Raw genomic sequence first — 17,016 nt, 5'->3', positions numbered from 1 at the left:
AAGCCTTATCTTTCATTTGTCATAGAGATATTTGCAAACATAGAAGATCAGTGAATACTTGTTGAGATAGAATGTGTGTGTCTGCTTGTAGGAAACAGTACTGCTTTACTGAAACAGTTTTATTTACTTACTTTTAAATTTGTTTCTCTTTACATTTTCTAGGTGGCTTTATTTATTTATTTTTTGTTTTTTAGTTTTTTTTTGGTGAGGGGTAGGTACTGGCTGGCAGGGTCAGATCACATGCCTTGCTCCTGTCTGTGTCTGCCTCTGATTGCTCACTCTCTCTCATCTTCTCACGTGGATAGTCCCAATTGGAAAACTCTTTATGTCTTCTCTTTACCAATTCAAATCCTCTGCTGTCTTTAAAACTAAGATGTCTGTATATATAGGGTGACTACATGTCCTACTTTCTGATGGCATGTACACATATATGGTGATTATATGTCCTTCTTCCCCTTGCGTAGTTTTAGTTTGCACCAGTCATCCCGGTGTAATCAGCTAACTGCCCACGGTCACTCTCAGTATTGCCCTCATTTGGACAATGAACTGTACATTTCGAATGTGTTTCTCTTATCTGCTCAATTAATTCCAAGCTCCTCAGGAAACTAGTACTTTCTGTTTCCTTGCAGTCTCATTGTATCCAGGCACTGTGCTTGGTGGTAGAAGTTAATAAATACCTTTGGAAGGAAATGATGGACTTGGCTTTGTGTGTGAAATATCCATTCCTGCTGCTCTGTGCAGGTGAAGTCTGGGCAGATGCCTCTGAATGACGAGGTTGGCATCCTAGGTTTTTCTTTAAAGCTCAGTAGTATAGTAAGATTTTTTTTTTTAAACTGACCACAAATCGTGGTTAGATGTCAATCGAATGCACGCCTTCACTGAATCTCATCCCACGATCTTCCTAGTGATGCCAACTCCTTTCTCTTAGGTCGTTAACTCTGTTCTCATTTTGTCATTTCACCCTTGCAGGTGCATCGAATGCTCATGCTCACTACTTCTGCCCTCACCTTCATTGCTTTTCTTCTGCCTTTCATTTACAGAAGAGGCTGGAATTGGGTAAGCAGATCTTAAACAGAGTGTTCTAATTCTATTTGTATGTTTTAAATTTATTTTGATGTCAAAGGGGTTCACTGTTTTATTCTCAAATGATGGGTACAAAGATATTTCTGCACGTACCCCTCTTTCTTTCCTCTTTGAATGAATCATCTGGTGACTGATTTCACATGGTTGGGGGTCAGGGATGGAGTGAGAATGTCAGTGAAGATTATTTGCTAGTGAAGTGTATTTTTAGGTTGCCTCAGACGTTATGAATACACTATAGCTTTAGTGAGTTTTCTCACTGGAGTGGTGAAAATTGGAAGCACCATATCTAAGAAACACGAACACTGTAAGTGGTTTTCTCTAACTAATGCTATGATTATCACTAAGCTACATTAGTTGCATTCTTAATGTGAGCAGCTGTGCTAAGTGCCTTACATGTGTTATCAAATTTAAGCCTCAAATGAAGTAGTTACTGATAATAACCTCATGTCACAGATGAAGAAACAGAGGCTTCTTCTCCAGTGTGTATCTCCAGCTTAAGCGTCTCCCCTGGCTTGAGACTCGCACATCCAGCTGTCTACTCAGGACCTCAACTTGCATGTTTAAGACATCTCAAACCTAATGTGTCCAGAATGGAGTTCCTGACCTTTCTTCCCAGTCCTGCTCTGTCTGCTGCCGTCTCCATATTAGTTGTTGGCTGTTCCCTTCTTAGGCCAAAACTTTGGAATTACTCTTAATTCTGCTCTCTTGCACACTGCATATCTAATCCGTCGGGAAATCTCATTGCCTCTGCATGTCGAACACACTTCTCACCATCACTGATGCTGCTATGTGGGTTTGAGCCACTGTCATCTTTTGCCTGGACTATTGCAGTAGACACCTGATTGGTCTCTCTGCTTCAACCCTTGCCCATGCACACTCTGCTTTCAACCAAAAAGCAGAGTGATTAAAAATATATATATATATAAATCAGATCATGCCATTCCTGTGTCCCAAACCGGCTTCTCTAATGTCTCTCAATTTTACTCAAAGTTAAAGTCAAAATCCTGCATGATTGGCTCCCAGCTACCCTCTGCCTGATCTCCTCCCCCTCCCCTCGTCCCACAGCTCATCTCATTCCTCACTGGCCTGATGCTAGACGTGCTGCCGCTGCTGAGCCTAGCAGAGATTCTTCCTTCTCCTTGCTCGTGCTCCGTCTACTTGCCCCCTTCTTCAAGTCTTTGCTCAGATGAAAGCTTCTCAGAGAGCCCCTTCCCGCTGCTTTTCCCTAAAGCACTCTACCTGACGCTATTTCGTGTAATTTACTTACATGTTATGTTGTTTCTCTGTCTGCCTTCCCACACTAGTAGGTGAGCTCTGTTGAGAGCCAAGATATTTGCTGATACGTTGTTCACTGTTGTATCTCAAAGCACTCAGGACAGATTCTGGTACATAAGGTATAGGTGAATATTTATTAAATGATTGAGTAAGTGTTATCAAGAGTAAGAGATGGACCTAACCAAGGTCAGAGCCTGTGCTTTCATTATGCTCCTGCAGTTTTACAGCCAGTCAGAATTCGTTATCAAAACTTAATATTTCAGTTTATGCTGTTGCTGCAAGGCCTGACTTGGATGAATCCTAGGTCACAGATGTTCCTAGGAAACCCCCACCCCCTGCTTTTTGGGTAGTTTATAGATTGGGCATCTCATTATTTTGAAAGGAAATTATGAGGATTTTCTGATATAGCTCAAGACTTTAAAACCTTATTTTATCCAGGTATTCAGGACAAGGGTAACACTTACTTCCTAAACTTTGTAGCTTGTAGCCTTTGCTGTTTATGAGTAGGATAGTGTAACGGTTAAGCGCACAGTTCTACAGCCAGGCTGCTTGGATTCAAACTCTGATGTCATCACTGATTACCTAGGATGCCTTGGGCAAGTTGTTTAACTTCTCTGTCCCTCAGTTTACTCATCTGCAAAATGGGCATAGTACACTATCTATCTCATAGGCTTTGTAGGGGTTGAGAGCTAATGAACTGAAAGCACGTAGGACAGCTCCTAGCACATTCTAAACACATAGAAGAATTTAGTTGCTGCTGTTACTGTTTTTTATTAGAGGCATTTTTCCAACTCCATGGTCCAGGTTATAACGTATCTGAGTGTAACTGAGTCCATGGTCTAAAAGTTTTATAATGCTCTTTCGTCAGCTTTTAATTCCTGATTTGTGAAAGCTTCCTGTCTTGGCTTAGAAGCCACTATGTCCTTGTTCTAGATCCCAGGTTTTAGGGTCTACCCAAGCATGGGGGTCAGTGACGGCAGACTGTAATATCCCTCCATCTAAACATGTTGTGGGTTAGAGCATCTTTTTAGTCCTTGTCTTCAGTTTTTATGTGAAATAGTTCTGTAAAGTGGTCTGATCCAACTGTTTGCTGTTTTGAGCAGGTATACATCACTGAGAGAAGAGTGGAAACTGTTGAGATACGGTGTTGATGTTTTTTCTTAGCTTAGACCTTCATTCTGAACAGAGGAGATGTGATTTTAATACAGTGGTTGTGCAGCTTAGTCCCTTAATCAACAAACATTTATTGAGTGACTAAAGCTCTGCCAAGCACATGGGTTACAGGGAATCATACAGAACCTTCAGCTCAGGGAAACACAGAGGTCTGAGCAAATAATTACAATGCATTAGGTTGATTGCTCTTGACATGCAGATACTAGCTAGTCCCAGGTGGGCTGTGCTGAGGTTGGTGGTCATCGAACATCCCTGTGGTGGATAGGCAGCCTTCTGTGCTTGGATTCCACCACAGCCATTTACACACCATGTGGCCTCGCATGCATTACTTGATATCGCTGAGCCTCAGTTCCCCTGTTTGTACAAGTGGGATATTGATAACTAACTGGCAGGCATCACAGTGAGCATCAGTGATAACGTGTAGCAAGTATGTGCCTGGTGTAGACACTCGGTGAACGGTGCCTATTACTATCATTATCGTTATTAAATGTTTAAAGCACAGGAAAAATCCTACGAACACATTTGTGTGCATTATTTTTAACTTGAGGGTTTAAATGGATGGGCGAGATTGAGACCATTAAAATGACGTAACTTTGTTCAGCACGCAGGCTATCATCCATATCTTGGTTGTATTGTGATGGTGTTAGCAGTTCTTCAGCTTCTCCTGGCAGCCTCCAGACCACCCCTGCATGACCCAAGGTACTTACAGTCTTCATTTATAAATGCTCTTAATGCAGATGTCACTAGCGGGCAGGCTAATTCCTTTTTTGCATTTTATAAAATATACATTATATTCACTTTAAAAGGTTCTAAAATGTATTTCAGATATATAATTCCTAGGCAGTGAGGGAAATTGCTTGCTTTTTATTCTCTTGGGAATTAATTGTAGTTCCATCGCTTTATAAGAATACTGACTGGTTCTTTATTTGGTAGAAGGCAAATGTTTAACTGGACTCACTGGAGTATGGGAACAGCTGCTAGAATAATAGCAGGTAAGTAACTGCGATGCCACTTATTCATATATAATTGCTGGTTGTTTATACTGCAGGTTGTAATTTGGCTTAAATGATCTGTAGATGCATTAGTAATTGGAGTAATTGGTTGTTGAGGAGAAATCAGCCTTAAACGTTGAAACCCAGAAAGCAATTTCTTGAGGTAACTATTTAAGCCATTATTTCAGTTTTAAGGTTTTTAAAAGGACTTCAAAACTCTCCTTTAAGCCTCTTTTTTTTTAGTGTTTGCCTTTGCTGGCAGAATAAACTATGCTGATGACCAAACATTTAAGCAGCTGAAATGGAGGGTCAGTTGTGGGTTGGGCTGATGTGGCCTGGGGTGTGGGGGTCCCTGCCCTCTGTTTTCAGGTCCTCTCCATGGGGATGGTACTTTCCAGCGGAAGGACTTTTTCAAAAGTCAAGTGTGATTATCCAGTATGTTTTGATGCTTTATATAATAAATACCCAAGCTGATACCTCCTGCCCTCACATGTCTAGTCTGTAGAAATTCACTGAAGGGGAGGTATAATCAGAAATGGTTTCTGTACTTTTCTCCTTTCCTACACTGCAGACCTAAAACGTATTTGGATGCCTCTTTTTTTAACAACTGGTAGATCGTAACTACAATTTCCCATCTTAGCCTTTCTAGTCTTACAGTAAAAAAAAGACTAATTATTTGGTCATAAATATTAATCTAATTTCTCTCACAAACTCTTTTAGTATGTTTTACTAGCATGTAACACACACACGTACATACACACACTGTTGCCTCTTGAATTACATTTGAATATATACATATATATATATATATATATATATATATATTTTTTTTTTTTTTTTTTCTTACAAACATAGTGGCAGCAATGTTCCTGGGAATGGATTTACCAGGGCTGAATCTTCCTGGCCCGCAGAAAACCTATGCAATGATTGGATTTGTAGCCTGGCATGTTGGGGCAGAGATTGTTCTGGAGATACATGCTTACCGGCTCTCTCGAAAAGGTAACCTGCTCCAAAAGCCACGTGATGTAGAAGCACTGTTATACAAACTATTGGAATATAGTTAGTTCCTTGACACTAATGGTTGACTCTGACATGGTAGCTTACTAAAAATTTCCCCTGTGATTACTCGGTCAGTGGTAGAAATGGAGAAATTTTCCGCCTTTGTTTTTTATATTCATTAGAATTTGTGAGTAAAATGTAAGGGAAAGATTTTAGTTTTAGGGAAGAAGCTTTCTTTATAAGTATTTTTCACTTTGCATGCTGGTCTGACTTGGAGCCAGCACGCATGGAGAGCCCTCAATGCCTGGAGCTGAGAGACCCCTGAGAAAGAGGGAGAAGAGATGCCCACGGTCTACACAGGGCAGAGCTGCAGACCAGTTTCGCCAATTTGGCAGACTTCCTGTGTGCTGTCACTGAGGTTGCCATGTACATCATGATTGCTAGCTAACCAGCGAGCGAGGTAGGAAGGACTTGATGCCAGAGCTCTCTAGTGGCAAGGTCTGTTTTGGTCCTAGTGCCAGACAAGGGTAACATGCTGGTAGCCAGTAGGAATGGAGAGATTAGTAGAGAACCAGTGACATTTTAAACTAGCTTGAATTCTAGGCTGTGTTTTTGTGTCCTATTTAGTTGTCAGCACCCCCCAAGTGATGAGCAAAGGTGGCCTTCTAAGATCGAAACATGTTTGTTGTCTAGTGTGTATGTTGTGAATCTAGGAGGCTGGGCGGCTTTTAGGAATAGAGTAGTAAATGTCTGTCCTACCATTTTTGGTTCTTGATGGGGTCACATACATGGGGTTTGAATTTTTTTCTAATTGAAATATAGTTGATTTACAATGTTGTGTGGGATTTGAGTCTTAAAGGGGCTTTGACGACCACTAGATTATGGCTTGCCATTTAAAATACATATGAACTGACTATACTTTGATTAAAAAATATACATACAAAGAACTACATATGTACTTAAAACTTGGATTGTTAAGTCTTTGATTTGGCATTTATGTTGACGTGGTGATTTGGTTTGACTAGAAGAAGAGGGCATATTTTAAGTCCCCTGACAAATGTATGCTGTAGCCAGCTTGTCCTATTGTGAGAGCCTTAAATATTCAAGAAGTTTGCAACATTTAATAGCTTGAAATGGGAGAAAGTGCATCCTGGAAATTAGCAAACACTAGAAATCAGGGCTTTTTTTGAGAGTTAGTTTACCCTGCATGCCTACTGGCCTTACAGACTTACGTTGTTCTTGACAGATGAAATATTGGATGATGATAGAATTCAGATCCTCCAGTCATTTACTGTAGCTGAGGAAGAAGTAAGTCTTTTTTTTTTTGTTATTATTAATTATTGACACAAACCTTAATGATTCTAGTTCCTTTTTTTCATATCTCAATTTTTCTTTCAGGGTCATGCTTTTAAAAAGGCAGTGTTAGCAATTTATGTCTGTGGGAATTTGACTTTTCTCATTGTATTCTTATCTGCAATCAACCATCTGTGAGCATGTGAAGACTTTGGCTTTTGCAGACCAGGTGATAATTATTATCAAGCCAAAAAACTCTATGCCTGTACCGACTGCCTAGAGCATGTTCATGAATTCTAATTAGGAAGACCAGGCCATGTCTACAGAGGAATTCTGAAGTCTGGTCTTTAAAGGTCAGCATTCAACAGAGTCTATGGGCTATAAACCAATGTCAAGCCTTCAGGTCTAATTCTGAGTCTTAAAGGGGATGTTGTGCTTGAGGAGAAATAACTCAAATATTTTTTATGCTGAAATTTTAAGGATGTTAGCATTTAAGAAAAGAACTATTTGGAAAAGCAAAAAAGATGTCATTAAGATAAAATGGGGGTTGTATTAAGGTAAATGTGTTTTGGACTATAAAGGTGCTATGGTACTTTAAAGAAAACATTTATTTTTACTAGTTTATTTAAATGGTCTCTCTTAGGGATTTTTGAGAAACTATATTTTTCAGTCCGGTTTTTCAGACATGTGCTTTGTTCCATGAATTTTGTTATTTCTGTGGTAAAGGTGGAAGTGGGGCTAACCCCCTTTCATTAACATTTAAACATATTATTAATATTATTATTTATTTCTTAGCAATGAAATGCAAGTATGCATCTTCTGATTGAACATCTTTGTATATCCCATGCTCTTAGATTGGAAGAATTAATCTTGTTAAAGTGACCATACTACCCAAAGCAATCTACACGTTTAATGTGATCCCTATCAAATTACCCATGACATTTTTCACAGAACTAGAAGAAATAATCCTAAAATTTATATGGAAGCATAAAAGACCCTGAATTGTCAAAGCAATCTGGAGGAAAAAGAGCAAAGCTGGAGGCATAACCCTTTCAGACTTCAGATAGTACTACAAGCTTACAGTAATCAAAACAGTGTGGTATTGGCACAGAAGTAGACATGTGGATCAATGGAAGAAAACAGCCCAGAAATAAACCCACACACTTAGGGTTAATTCATCTTCGACAAAGGAGACAAGAATATGCATTGGAGAAAAGACAGTCTCTTCAGTAAGTGGTTCTGGGAAAGCTGAACAGCTGCATGTAAATCAGTGAAGTTAGAACACTCCTTCATACCATACACAAAAATAAACTCAAAATGGCTTAAAGACTTAAATATAAGATAAGACACTATAAAACTCTTAGAAGAGAACATGGCAAAACATTCTCTGACAAAAATCATATGTCAGAAAATCAATGTTTTCTTAAGTCAGTCTCCCAAAGCAATAGAAATAAAGGCAAAAATAAACAAATGGAACCTAATCAAACTTAGAATCTTTTGCATAGCAAAGAAAACCATAAACAAAATGAAAAGACAACCTACAGACCAGGAGAAAATATTTGCATATGATGTGACCAACAAGGGCTTAATTTCCAAAATATACAAAGAACTCTTAAAACTCAATTACAAAAAACCAAATAACCCAATCAAAAAGTGGGCAGAAGACCTAAATAGACATTTCTTTAAAGACATTCAGAAAGATGGCCTATAGGCACAAGAAAAGATGCTCAACATTGCTAATTATTGGAGAAATGCAAATCTAAACTACAAAGAGGTATCACCTCATGCTGGTCAGAACAGCCATCATTAAAATGTCTACAAGTAATAAATGCTGGAGAGAGTGTGGAGGAAAGGGAACTCTCCTACACTGTTGATGGAAATATAAATTGGTACAGCCATTATGGGAAACAGTATGGAGGTTCCTTAGAAAACTTAAAATAGAGTTGCCATATGATCCAGCAATCCCATTCCTGGGCATATATCTGGAGAAAATGCTAAATCAAAAAGATATATACACCCTGGTGTTCATAGAAGTGCTACTTACAATAGCCAAAACATGGAAGCAATGCAAATGTCCTTTGTCAGATGACTGGGTAAAGAAGATGTGGTATATATACACAATGGAATATTATTCAGCCATAAAAAAGAATGAAATAATTCTATTTGCAGCAACCTGGATGGACCTAGAGATTATTTACTAAGTGAAGCAAATCAGACAGATAAAGACAAATATCATATGACATCACTTATATGTGGAATATAAAATATGATACAAATGAACTTATTTACAAAACAGAAACAGATGCACAGACATAGAAAACAAACTTATGTTTACCAAAGGGGAAGGAGAAGGGGTTGGGGAAGGGATAAATAAGGAGTTTGGGATTAGCAGATACAAACCACTATATATAAAATAGGTAAACAATAAGATCTTAGTATATAGCACAGGAAACTATATACAAAATCTTGTAATAAACTATAATGGAAAAGAATATGAAAAAGAATATATATATGTAACTGAATCACTTTGTTGTATACCTGAAACTAACACAAAATTGTAAATCAACTATACTTAAGTTTAAAAAAAAGTGTTTATATATTCAGCTACAAAGCTGAAATAGCATTTTACATGTTAATTATTTTGACTTTAAAATTTAAGTCCTAGCCTTTGGAGATTGTAAACTTGCATTTCAAAATTAATAAAATTCACTCTTGTGAACATATTTAAGAGTTATTATCTTTCCTTGTGGCAGTAAAATAATGTAGGTGGTTCTGTTTTGTTAGAAGTTCCTGATTCTGTAGTGAATTAGAATTATCAATTTTCCTTCCTATTCCAATAATTTTTCTTATTTTGACTGGGTCTCATGTTTGCTATGAGGACTTCTAGCCAGTAGGTGTCGCCATAATACTACTTCTTTGTTTCTGTTTCCTTGTGCTGTGATTTCATTTTTAGTACTTAAATATATCTTGGGGTGGCATTTCCCTTAAAATTTACTAACTCAATATTTATTTGAAACATTTCTGTCTTTCTTGTTTCTTGGAGAGGGTGGTAAGGTTGGGGTTATGAGTGAGAAACTGAAATTATGGACCAATGTTGTTATTTTCTGTTTCTTTTCTTTTCTTTTCTTTTTTACATTTTTTATTGATTTATAATCATTTTACAATGTTGTGTCAAATTCCAGTGTAGAGCACAATTTTTCAGTTATACATGAACATATATATATTCAGTGTCACATTTTTCTCTCTGTGAGCTACCGTAAGATCTGTTTGTTTTCTAACCACGTTTATTTGTAACAATTGTTTGGTATTTCCCTTTACATCCCGGTGACCCTGTAACACACGAACACATGAACTATCTAAGGCAAAGCAAACAAGCAAAACTCTATATTCTTAAAATAAAATGTTTAGGGAAACATATTCTACTTTTTAGGGTGTTCTTTGTGGTTATTTAATAGTTTCTGCTTGGTCCAAGGACCTAACTTCTATCTGGTGTAAGTAATATCCTCAGCTGTGTATGTTACATCTTTCTCTGTTATATTTTTGTTATTTATATAGGTCTTTATCACAAGTACCTTATGGTTTGAAATGTGAACTTTCTGTGTTCTTATTCTGTAAGTGCCAGGCTACTTACAGTCTAAACTTTCCTTTTGAATGCCTTTATTTAAAAAACATTTTTTTAGTAGATAATTGAATGTATACTAAAATATCTTCCTCTAATTTTCAATTATAAGGGGCTTAAAGGTTAATAAATCCTTCTTAATAAACTGTATTCTACATATGACATGGAAAGATTCTTTTCAGGAGAAGATGAACCTTGGTGTGTTTGGTTTTCAAATACCTGAACTTGCTGGATCTCCTGTGCTCAGGCTAACATATTTTAACTTTCGTTTTTCACTGATTCATCTGTTGGCACTATTTTGACAGATCATCAATTGATGCAGAGTTGTTCAAAGATGTCTTTGTCATTTAACAGTAGAACAACAAACCTTTTCATTAATCCTAAATTGTGATTCTTCTGCTTATGAATAATTGATATCTACAAATTGAGAATACCTATTCTTCACTCCTCTCAATTTTCCTTCCTGTTTTTATAAGATACAGCCTGTTTTTTTTAAAGGTATCTTTTGGTAAGAGTGATTGTTAAAATAAATGCATTCATATCTTCAGCAGTGTTGCCCCAAATAGCAAAATCATGAGTTTTCTTCTTAAAGATGGGTTCTTCTATAAAATAAAAATGAGTTTTTTTTTTTTTTGAAAAAAATGAAAGTCTAGAAAGTTGTGGTTGGGGTAGAATTCATAACTGAGGCTATTTTTGTTTTTATTGTTTTCTTATCTGGGGAAATCAGTCTTAAGGATGTAGATAGCTTATGGCATAACTTATCAAGTAAATGATTCAAGTTCACTTCAGTACCTATTTTGTTTTTGTCAGGATTTGGCTCTGATGTGTGTTAAGTGATAGTCATCCCCTCCACATCCTGCTTCAGTCCAGGCTGCAGTGGGAACAGACATGCATCAGATGCCAACCAGGAAGCCCTGGGGGACTGTAGTTTTTGGCTGAAAGTTCTATTTATCTGTATATTCTGGTAAAGCAAGAAAAAAAAAAAAAAGAAAGAAAGAACAAAGGTTCTTGTTTAAGATAATCCATTGTAGATGGGAATGAAAGGAAGGATTCGTCTAAGCTCTTGTCCAGTCAGGTTGGGAAACACACTGTCCTTGTCCTCATTCTGCTTCTTTCTTTCTTGCCCTAAACTTGGTATCAGCTTAATTTCTTGTTTCGTTATCAAAGAGTTAATGTGATTTTTTATTATGCCTGGTCTTATAGCTCTGGTTTAGAGGCGAGGAAGTTCCTAGAGCGTTATCTTTAGAAGTATATCTTCTTCATGTGATATCTTACTCGTGTATAAAAGAAACTGTACTGTACTCTGGGTTTCTTGTAAGGACTAAACAAGTTTTTTGATTCCCAATCAGACTCTGAGATATGGTAATCAAGCTCTGGGAAGAAGAATTTCCTGAACATTCTAAATTTGTGATTTCCACTGCCAGTAATGGCTAAGATCCTGCCAAATAGAATCTCCTTTGAAAAACTAGAGTAAATTTCAAAAGGCAGCTGCCCGAAGCCCCAGAGAATGAAGAGAAACAGGAAGATTTAGACGATGTGTCCACACTCAGAGGAGGAAAATTGTTTGGAGTTCCAGATTTTCACTGTTTTTTGCTTCAGAACAGTTGAAGTCAACTGTGTGTGTGGTGCTGGATGGCAGGGGATCTGCAGTGTTCCTGGCACATAAATCCAGATGACTGATGGCTGGGCCAGCTGCAGCTGTAGGGAGTGGGGTGAAGGGAGGAGAGTTCCTTCTTGGAAAGGAAAACACCAGAGAGGGCATCCCAAATCCTGTTTGCCCACAGGTCTGGTTGACCCCTGAATATGTTCACATGCATGAAACAGACACAAAGCAGCTAGACCAAACAAAAAAGATGACCTGAGATTGGAGCTGTAACACAAGAAATGGAGTTTGCAGTCCAACTCAATTAACTGCCTGCTGAAACAAAAGAAGCAACATTCATTGGAGAAAAATAAGAGAATTCAGTATTTTATGATGTACAGATGACAATTCAAAATTACCTGATTTAAGAAGAATCAAAAAACTCTAGCCCATTCTCCAAAGCAAGGATTAACTAACCTTTTCTTTAAGGGACCTGGTAGGAAATATTTTAGGTTTTGTGGATCACATATGGTCTCTGTAGCATAGGCTTTTTTTTTTTTTTTTAAATAACCCTTCAAAAATGTGCAAAATCATTTTTAGCTTATGGGCCATACAAAAACAAGCTGTGGGGTTGATTTGGCCCTTGGGCCATAGTTGTCAACCAATCAAGGGAGACCAAACTTTGAGATTTCTTAGATGATTAGATTCAGGAGGTAAGGATTTTAAAGCATGCATTATAACTGTTCTCAATTAGTGTAAAAAGAAATTTGCTTGCTATAAATAAAAATGCATAGAGATTGAAACAATGCAAGAGGACCATATGGAAATTGGAAAGCTGAAAAAAATAAAATATGTGAAAGAGTTCACTGGAGAGAATTAATATCAGAATGGAGATGACAGAAAAAAGAGCCAATGAACTTGGTATCTCCTTTAATACTAGATTGATACTTAGCATCTATCTGATGAATGGAAATTATCTAATGCTGGAACAGAAGAAAGAAAAAAATTTTGGGAAAGGATTGAATGCACTCTTAGGACCTGTTAAATGATAGCATCTTTAGGTATTACTTCAGAAGGAGAGGAGAAACTGAGGAAAGAATGACTGGAAAATCCCAAGATTTGCTAAAAGGCCTAACTTTACTAATTCATGACGCAGGGAAACTCAAGCAGGGAATGAACAGTCATGCTTATACAAATCATAGTTATGGTCTTGAAAACCAAAAATACAGATCAAATCTTGAAAGAAGATATAGAAAAATTAAGCATTCCAGAGAGGGGAACAATGATTTGGTTAACATCTGGCTTTCCATAGGAATCTATGGAGGCCAGACAGAGTGGTAAAACATCTGAAAAAGAGAAAAAAAAAAAAAAAGTGAAAAAGAATTCCACATGCAGAAAAAATATCCTTCAAGAATAAGAACAAAAATGAAAATATTTTTGGGTGAAAGACATCTAAGAGAATTTGTTGCTAGCACATTTGCCGTACGGTATGCAAAAGAAAATTCTTTAGGCTGGAGAGAAATGATACTATTGGGAACCTGGATCTGGGGAAAGGAATGATGAGCACTGAAAAAAGGTAAATAACTCGTAAATAAAAAGCCCTTTCTGGACTTCTCTGACTTAAATTCTTTATAATAAATGTCTATGTATAGAAAAAAAAAGAGTCTACATTGTTTTGTGGATTTTATAATATATGCAGATATAGTACATATAACAAATTAGCACAAAGGATGGCAAGAGATAATGGACTTGTAGAGTTGAAAGATGTCTGCATTTTAAATAAAGTTATGCAATGTTAGTTCTAAGTGAAAAGTTCTAAGTTTTAATGTAAAAAGTTAGAGATGTATATTGTAATTCCTATAGGAAAAAAAGCAAGACATATATAAAAAGCCAGTAAAAAAAATAATGCTGGAATTCTAAAATTATTTAAATAATTTAATTAAAAAGGCAACAAAGGAAAAATAAAGGAGCAAAAAACCAGAGGGGATAAAGAGAGAACAAAGAAAATAGTAGGCCAAAACTTAGCCATAATAACAATTACATTAAACATTCATGGATTAAATACTCCAATTGAAAGGCAGAGAATGCCAGATGGATAAAAATGTAAAACCCAGATAGATTACAAATAAATTAATGGAAAAAGGTATAGTATGAAATAATAAGCGTGAGAAGGCAAAATATCTGTATTTATACTAGATAAATTCCATTTCTAGCAAAAGAGTATTATCAGAGGTGGAGACATCCTTCTGAATTGATTAAAGCATTAATTTATCAGAAATACATTACAGTGATAATTACGTATGTGCCTAATAACAGAGTTCAAAATACATGAAAAAAAGTTGACAGAATTAAAGAGAGGCACCCATTCATGGTAAAAATACTCAACAAATGTGGGACAGAAGGGGATTTCCTCAACCTGATAAACCCATCTAGGAAAAATAAACAGCTAGCATCATACTTAATGGTAAATGAGTGCACACTTTCCTGTTAAGATCAGAAACAAGACAAGAGTGTCCTCACTTTGTTGACTTTGCATCAACATTATATTGGAGGTTTTAGCAAGGGCAAGTAGGTGAGAAAAAGAAATAAACGGCAAACAGATTGTAAAGGAAGAAGTAGAACCATCACTTTTCACAAATGGCATAATCTTACATATGGAAAATCCTAAGGAGTCCAGGAAACTACTACTAGAAGAAATGAACAAGTTGAGCAAGGCAGCAGGGTACAAAATCAATATGCAGAAAAATCAACTGCATTTCTAAACACTAACAATAAAAAATTTGAAAGTGAAATTAAGAAAACAATTTCATGCACAATCATCAAAGAGAATAAAACAGAAAAAAAATTAAGGAAATGCAAGACTTGTATACTGAAACTACAAAACATTACTGAAAGAAACTGAAGATCTGATAAAATGAAAAGACATCTCACATTCAAAACGTTTATAGTGTATGTCAAAGGTGCTTGGGAACCAACTGGAGGAGCTTCCAGCGGCCAAAGCTGGAACAATTTGAGCAACGAGTTGTATTGGATTATAACTCAAGTGTAGTGTAAACATCCATACTGATTTAAATCTGACTGAATAAATAAACAAATGGGGGAGAATAGACAAATCTGTGCAGAAGAATTTGAAATAATTTATGTAGTCTGTCCTCAAGGAGAGTGAGCTTAACTTCCTACTCCTAAAGTGTGGGCTGTGCAATGTGACTTCCTTCCAAAGCAGACAGTATATATAAGAAGAGGGAAAAAGAGTAATTTTACAGTGAAGCAACCTGACAAAACTATCAGCCAGTTATCGAGGTCAACATTAACAGCAATAAACCATATTGAAAGTACGTACCCTTGATATGATGTGATGAAAACAGCATTTTAACTCTTTGGTCTTCCTTCCCCAAACTTATGACCTCAGTCTAATCATGAAAGAAATATCAGACAATTTGCAATAGAGAGACATCCTACATAATACCTGACCAGTAATTTTCAAAACTGTCAAGCTTGTCAAAAACAGGAAAATCTGAAGCATTCTCACAGCAAAGAGGAGCCTAAGGACGTGTGACAACTAAAAGTAATGTGGTTTTGTATATGGGATCCTGGAATAGAAAAAAGGACATTAGGTAAAAACTAAGGAATCTGAATGAACTATGAGACCTTATATAATAATAATGTATAATGTTAATAGTATATCACTATTGGCTCATTAATTATAACAAATGTAGCACAATAACATAAGATGTTAATAACAGGGGAAGTGAGTATGTTAATAATATGGGAACTTTGTATAATCTTCTGAATTTTTCTTTTAATCTACAACTACTCTGTAAAATAATGTTGCATACAGTTAGCGGTGGATACAGTGCCTCAGGAGCGTGTCTTCTCATTCTGGGGAGAAGGTGAGACAGTGTATAAAGGATAGCTGCATCTTATTAGATGAAATAAGTTGTTTTTTAGTTGCTTGAACCATCAAATGTATGCAGAAGAATAAATATGGAAGCTGAGTAGAAAACCGGTGAACTGTGCCAGCTTAATGCTTCATCTTTATCTTCATCATTTAATCCTTCATCTCCAAATCCACACTTCTTTGCCCTGCTTTGTGATGTAAACTTTTCTCCTTTGCCATCTGATGCAGTGTTAGGCTTTGCCATAAATGGTACTAGAGGAATGTCGCAAGGCAGTAGTGGCAAGAAGGCACTTCACTTCCATTCTCCAACTTTCCTTCCTTTTCACTGGGCACAGGAGCCAGTGGATGGGTGTGTGGATGGTCCTGTCGCACCTCAGCAGCCCTGACTGACCAGCTCCAGCTTTGCACTCAGGCCCCGTTCTGCCCACCTGGCAGCTAGTTCTGCAGCAGCTCCGTCTTCACCCCCAGGCAAAAGACGTCTCCAGCCTCCCACACCTTCTGGCCACGCTGGACTACTGCCACATACAAGCCCTGGTCCATGCCCCATGGTAAGTGGCTAGATGATCTGCCAGCCAGTTTCTGGCTCACGTTGCCTGAGCCCAGCTGGTGTTACGCAGCTGGCCCTTACAGACTACATCTTTAACCTTCTGAACCATTTATGCACTCATTTGTTTATTGATCACTTACTAGATGCCAGACAGTGTTCTATTAAACTTTTGTGTACAAAACCCCAAACCAAGAACAATGACTTAATCACAAGGATGGCAGAGCTACAGAAGAATGTGCAGACTTGACAAGTCACTTATGCTAAAGTCAGAAGCATGATAGGGAAGGGATGGGACCCTAGCACCTGGGATAGGGGTGTTGCGTGAAAGTGTCTCTGAAATTTGGCCCTCCAGATTACCCAGAACATTTCAGGCTAGCTGAGGAGCTCTTTCCTCATAAGGACAACTGCCCTCTGCAGACAACTCTTCTGAGGCTGATGCTTCCCAGATAAATGCTTGTCCTCATAGGAGCTGCTGCTTTTACCTCTGCATTGCCTCCACACCAGTAGCTAAGATAATCTCATCTTAGCCTCACCAGGGAAATTCAGTTTTTTCCC

At 37.3% G+C, this 17,016-nt stretch overlaps 1 protein-coding gene across 1 annotated transcript in view; it reads left to right on the top strand.

Moving 5' to 3' along the window:
* FRRS1 (ferric chelate reductase 1) overlaps positions 1 to 8,019 on the top strand; it is a 35,324-nt gene extending 27,305 nt beyond the window's left edge. Inside the window, 6 exon segments of the mRNA XM_032487176.1 lie at positions 970 to 1,056; positions 4,133 to 4,230; positions 4,465 to 4,523; positions 5,379 to 5,522; positions 6,769 to 6,830; positions 6,921 to 8,019. Coding sequence (XP_032343067.1) covers positions 970 to 1,056; positions 4,133 to 4,230; positions 4,465 to 4,523; positions 5,379 to 5,522; positions 6,769 to 6,830; positions 6,921 to 7,013 — 543 coding nt within the window. The 3' untranslated portion in view covers positions 7,014 to 8,019.
* Positions 8,020 to 17,016: the final 8,997 nt, after the last annotated feature.

The sequence above is a fragment of the Camelus ferus genome, chromosome 9, assembly GCF_009834535.1.
Source record: "Camelus ferus isolate YT-003-E chromosome 9, BCGSAC_Cfer_1.0, whole genome shotgun sequence".
Lineage (NCBI taxonomy): Eukaryota > Metazoa > Chordata > Mammalia > Artiodactyla > Camelidae > Camelus > Camelus ferus.
This window is presented reverse-complemented; position numbering and strand designations above follow the sequence as displayed.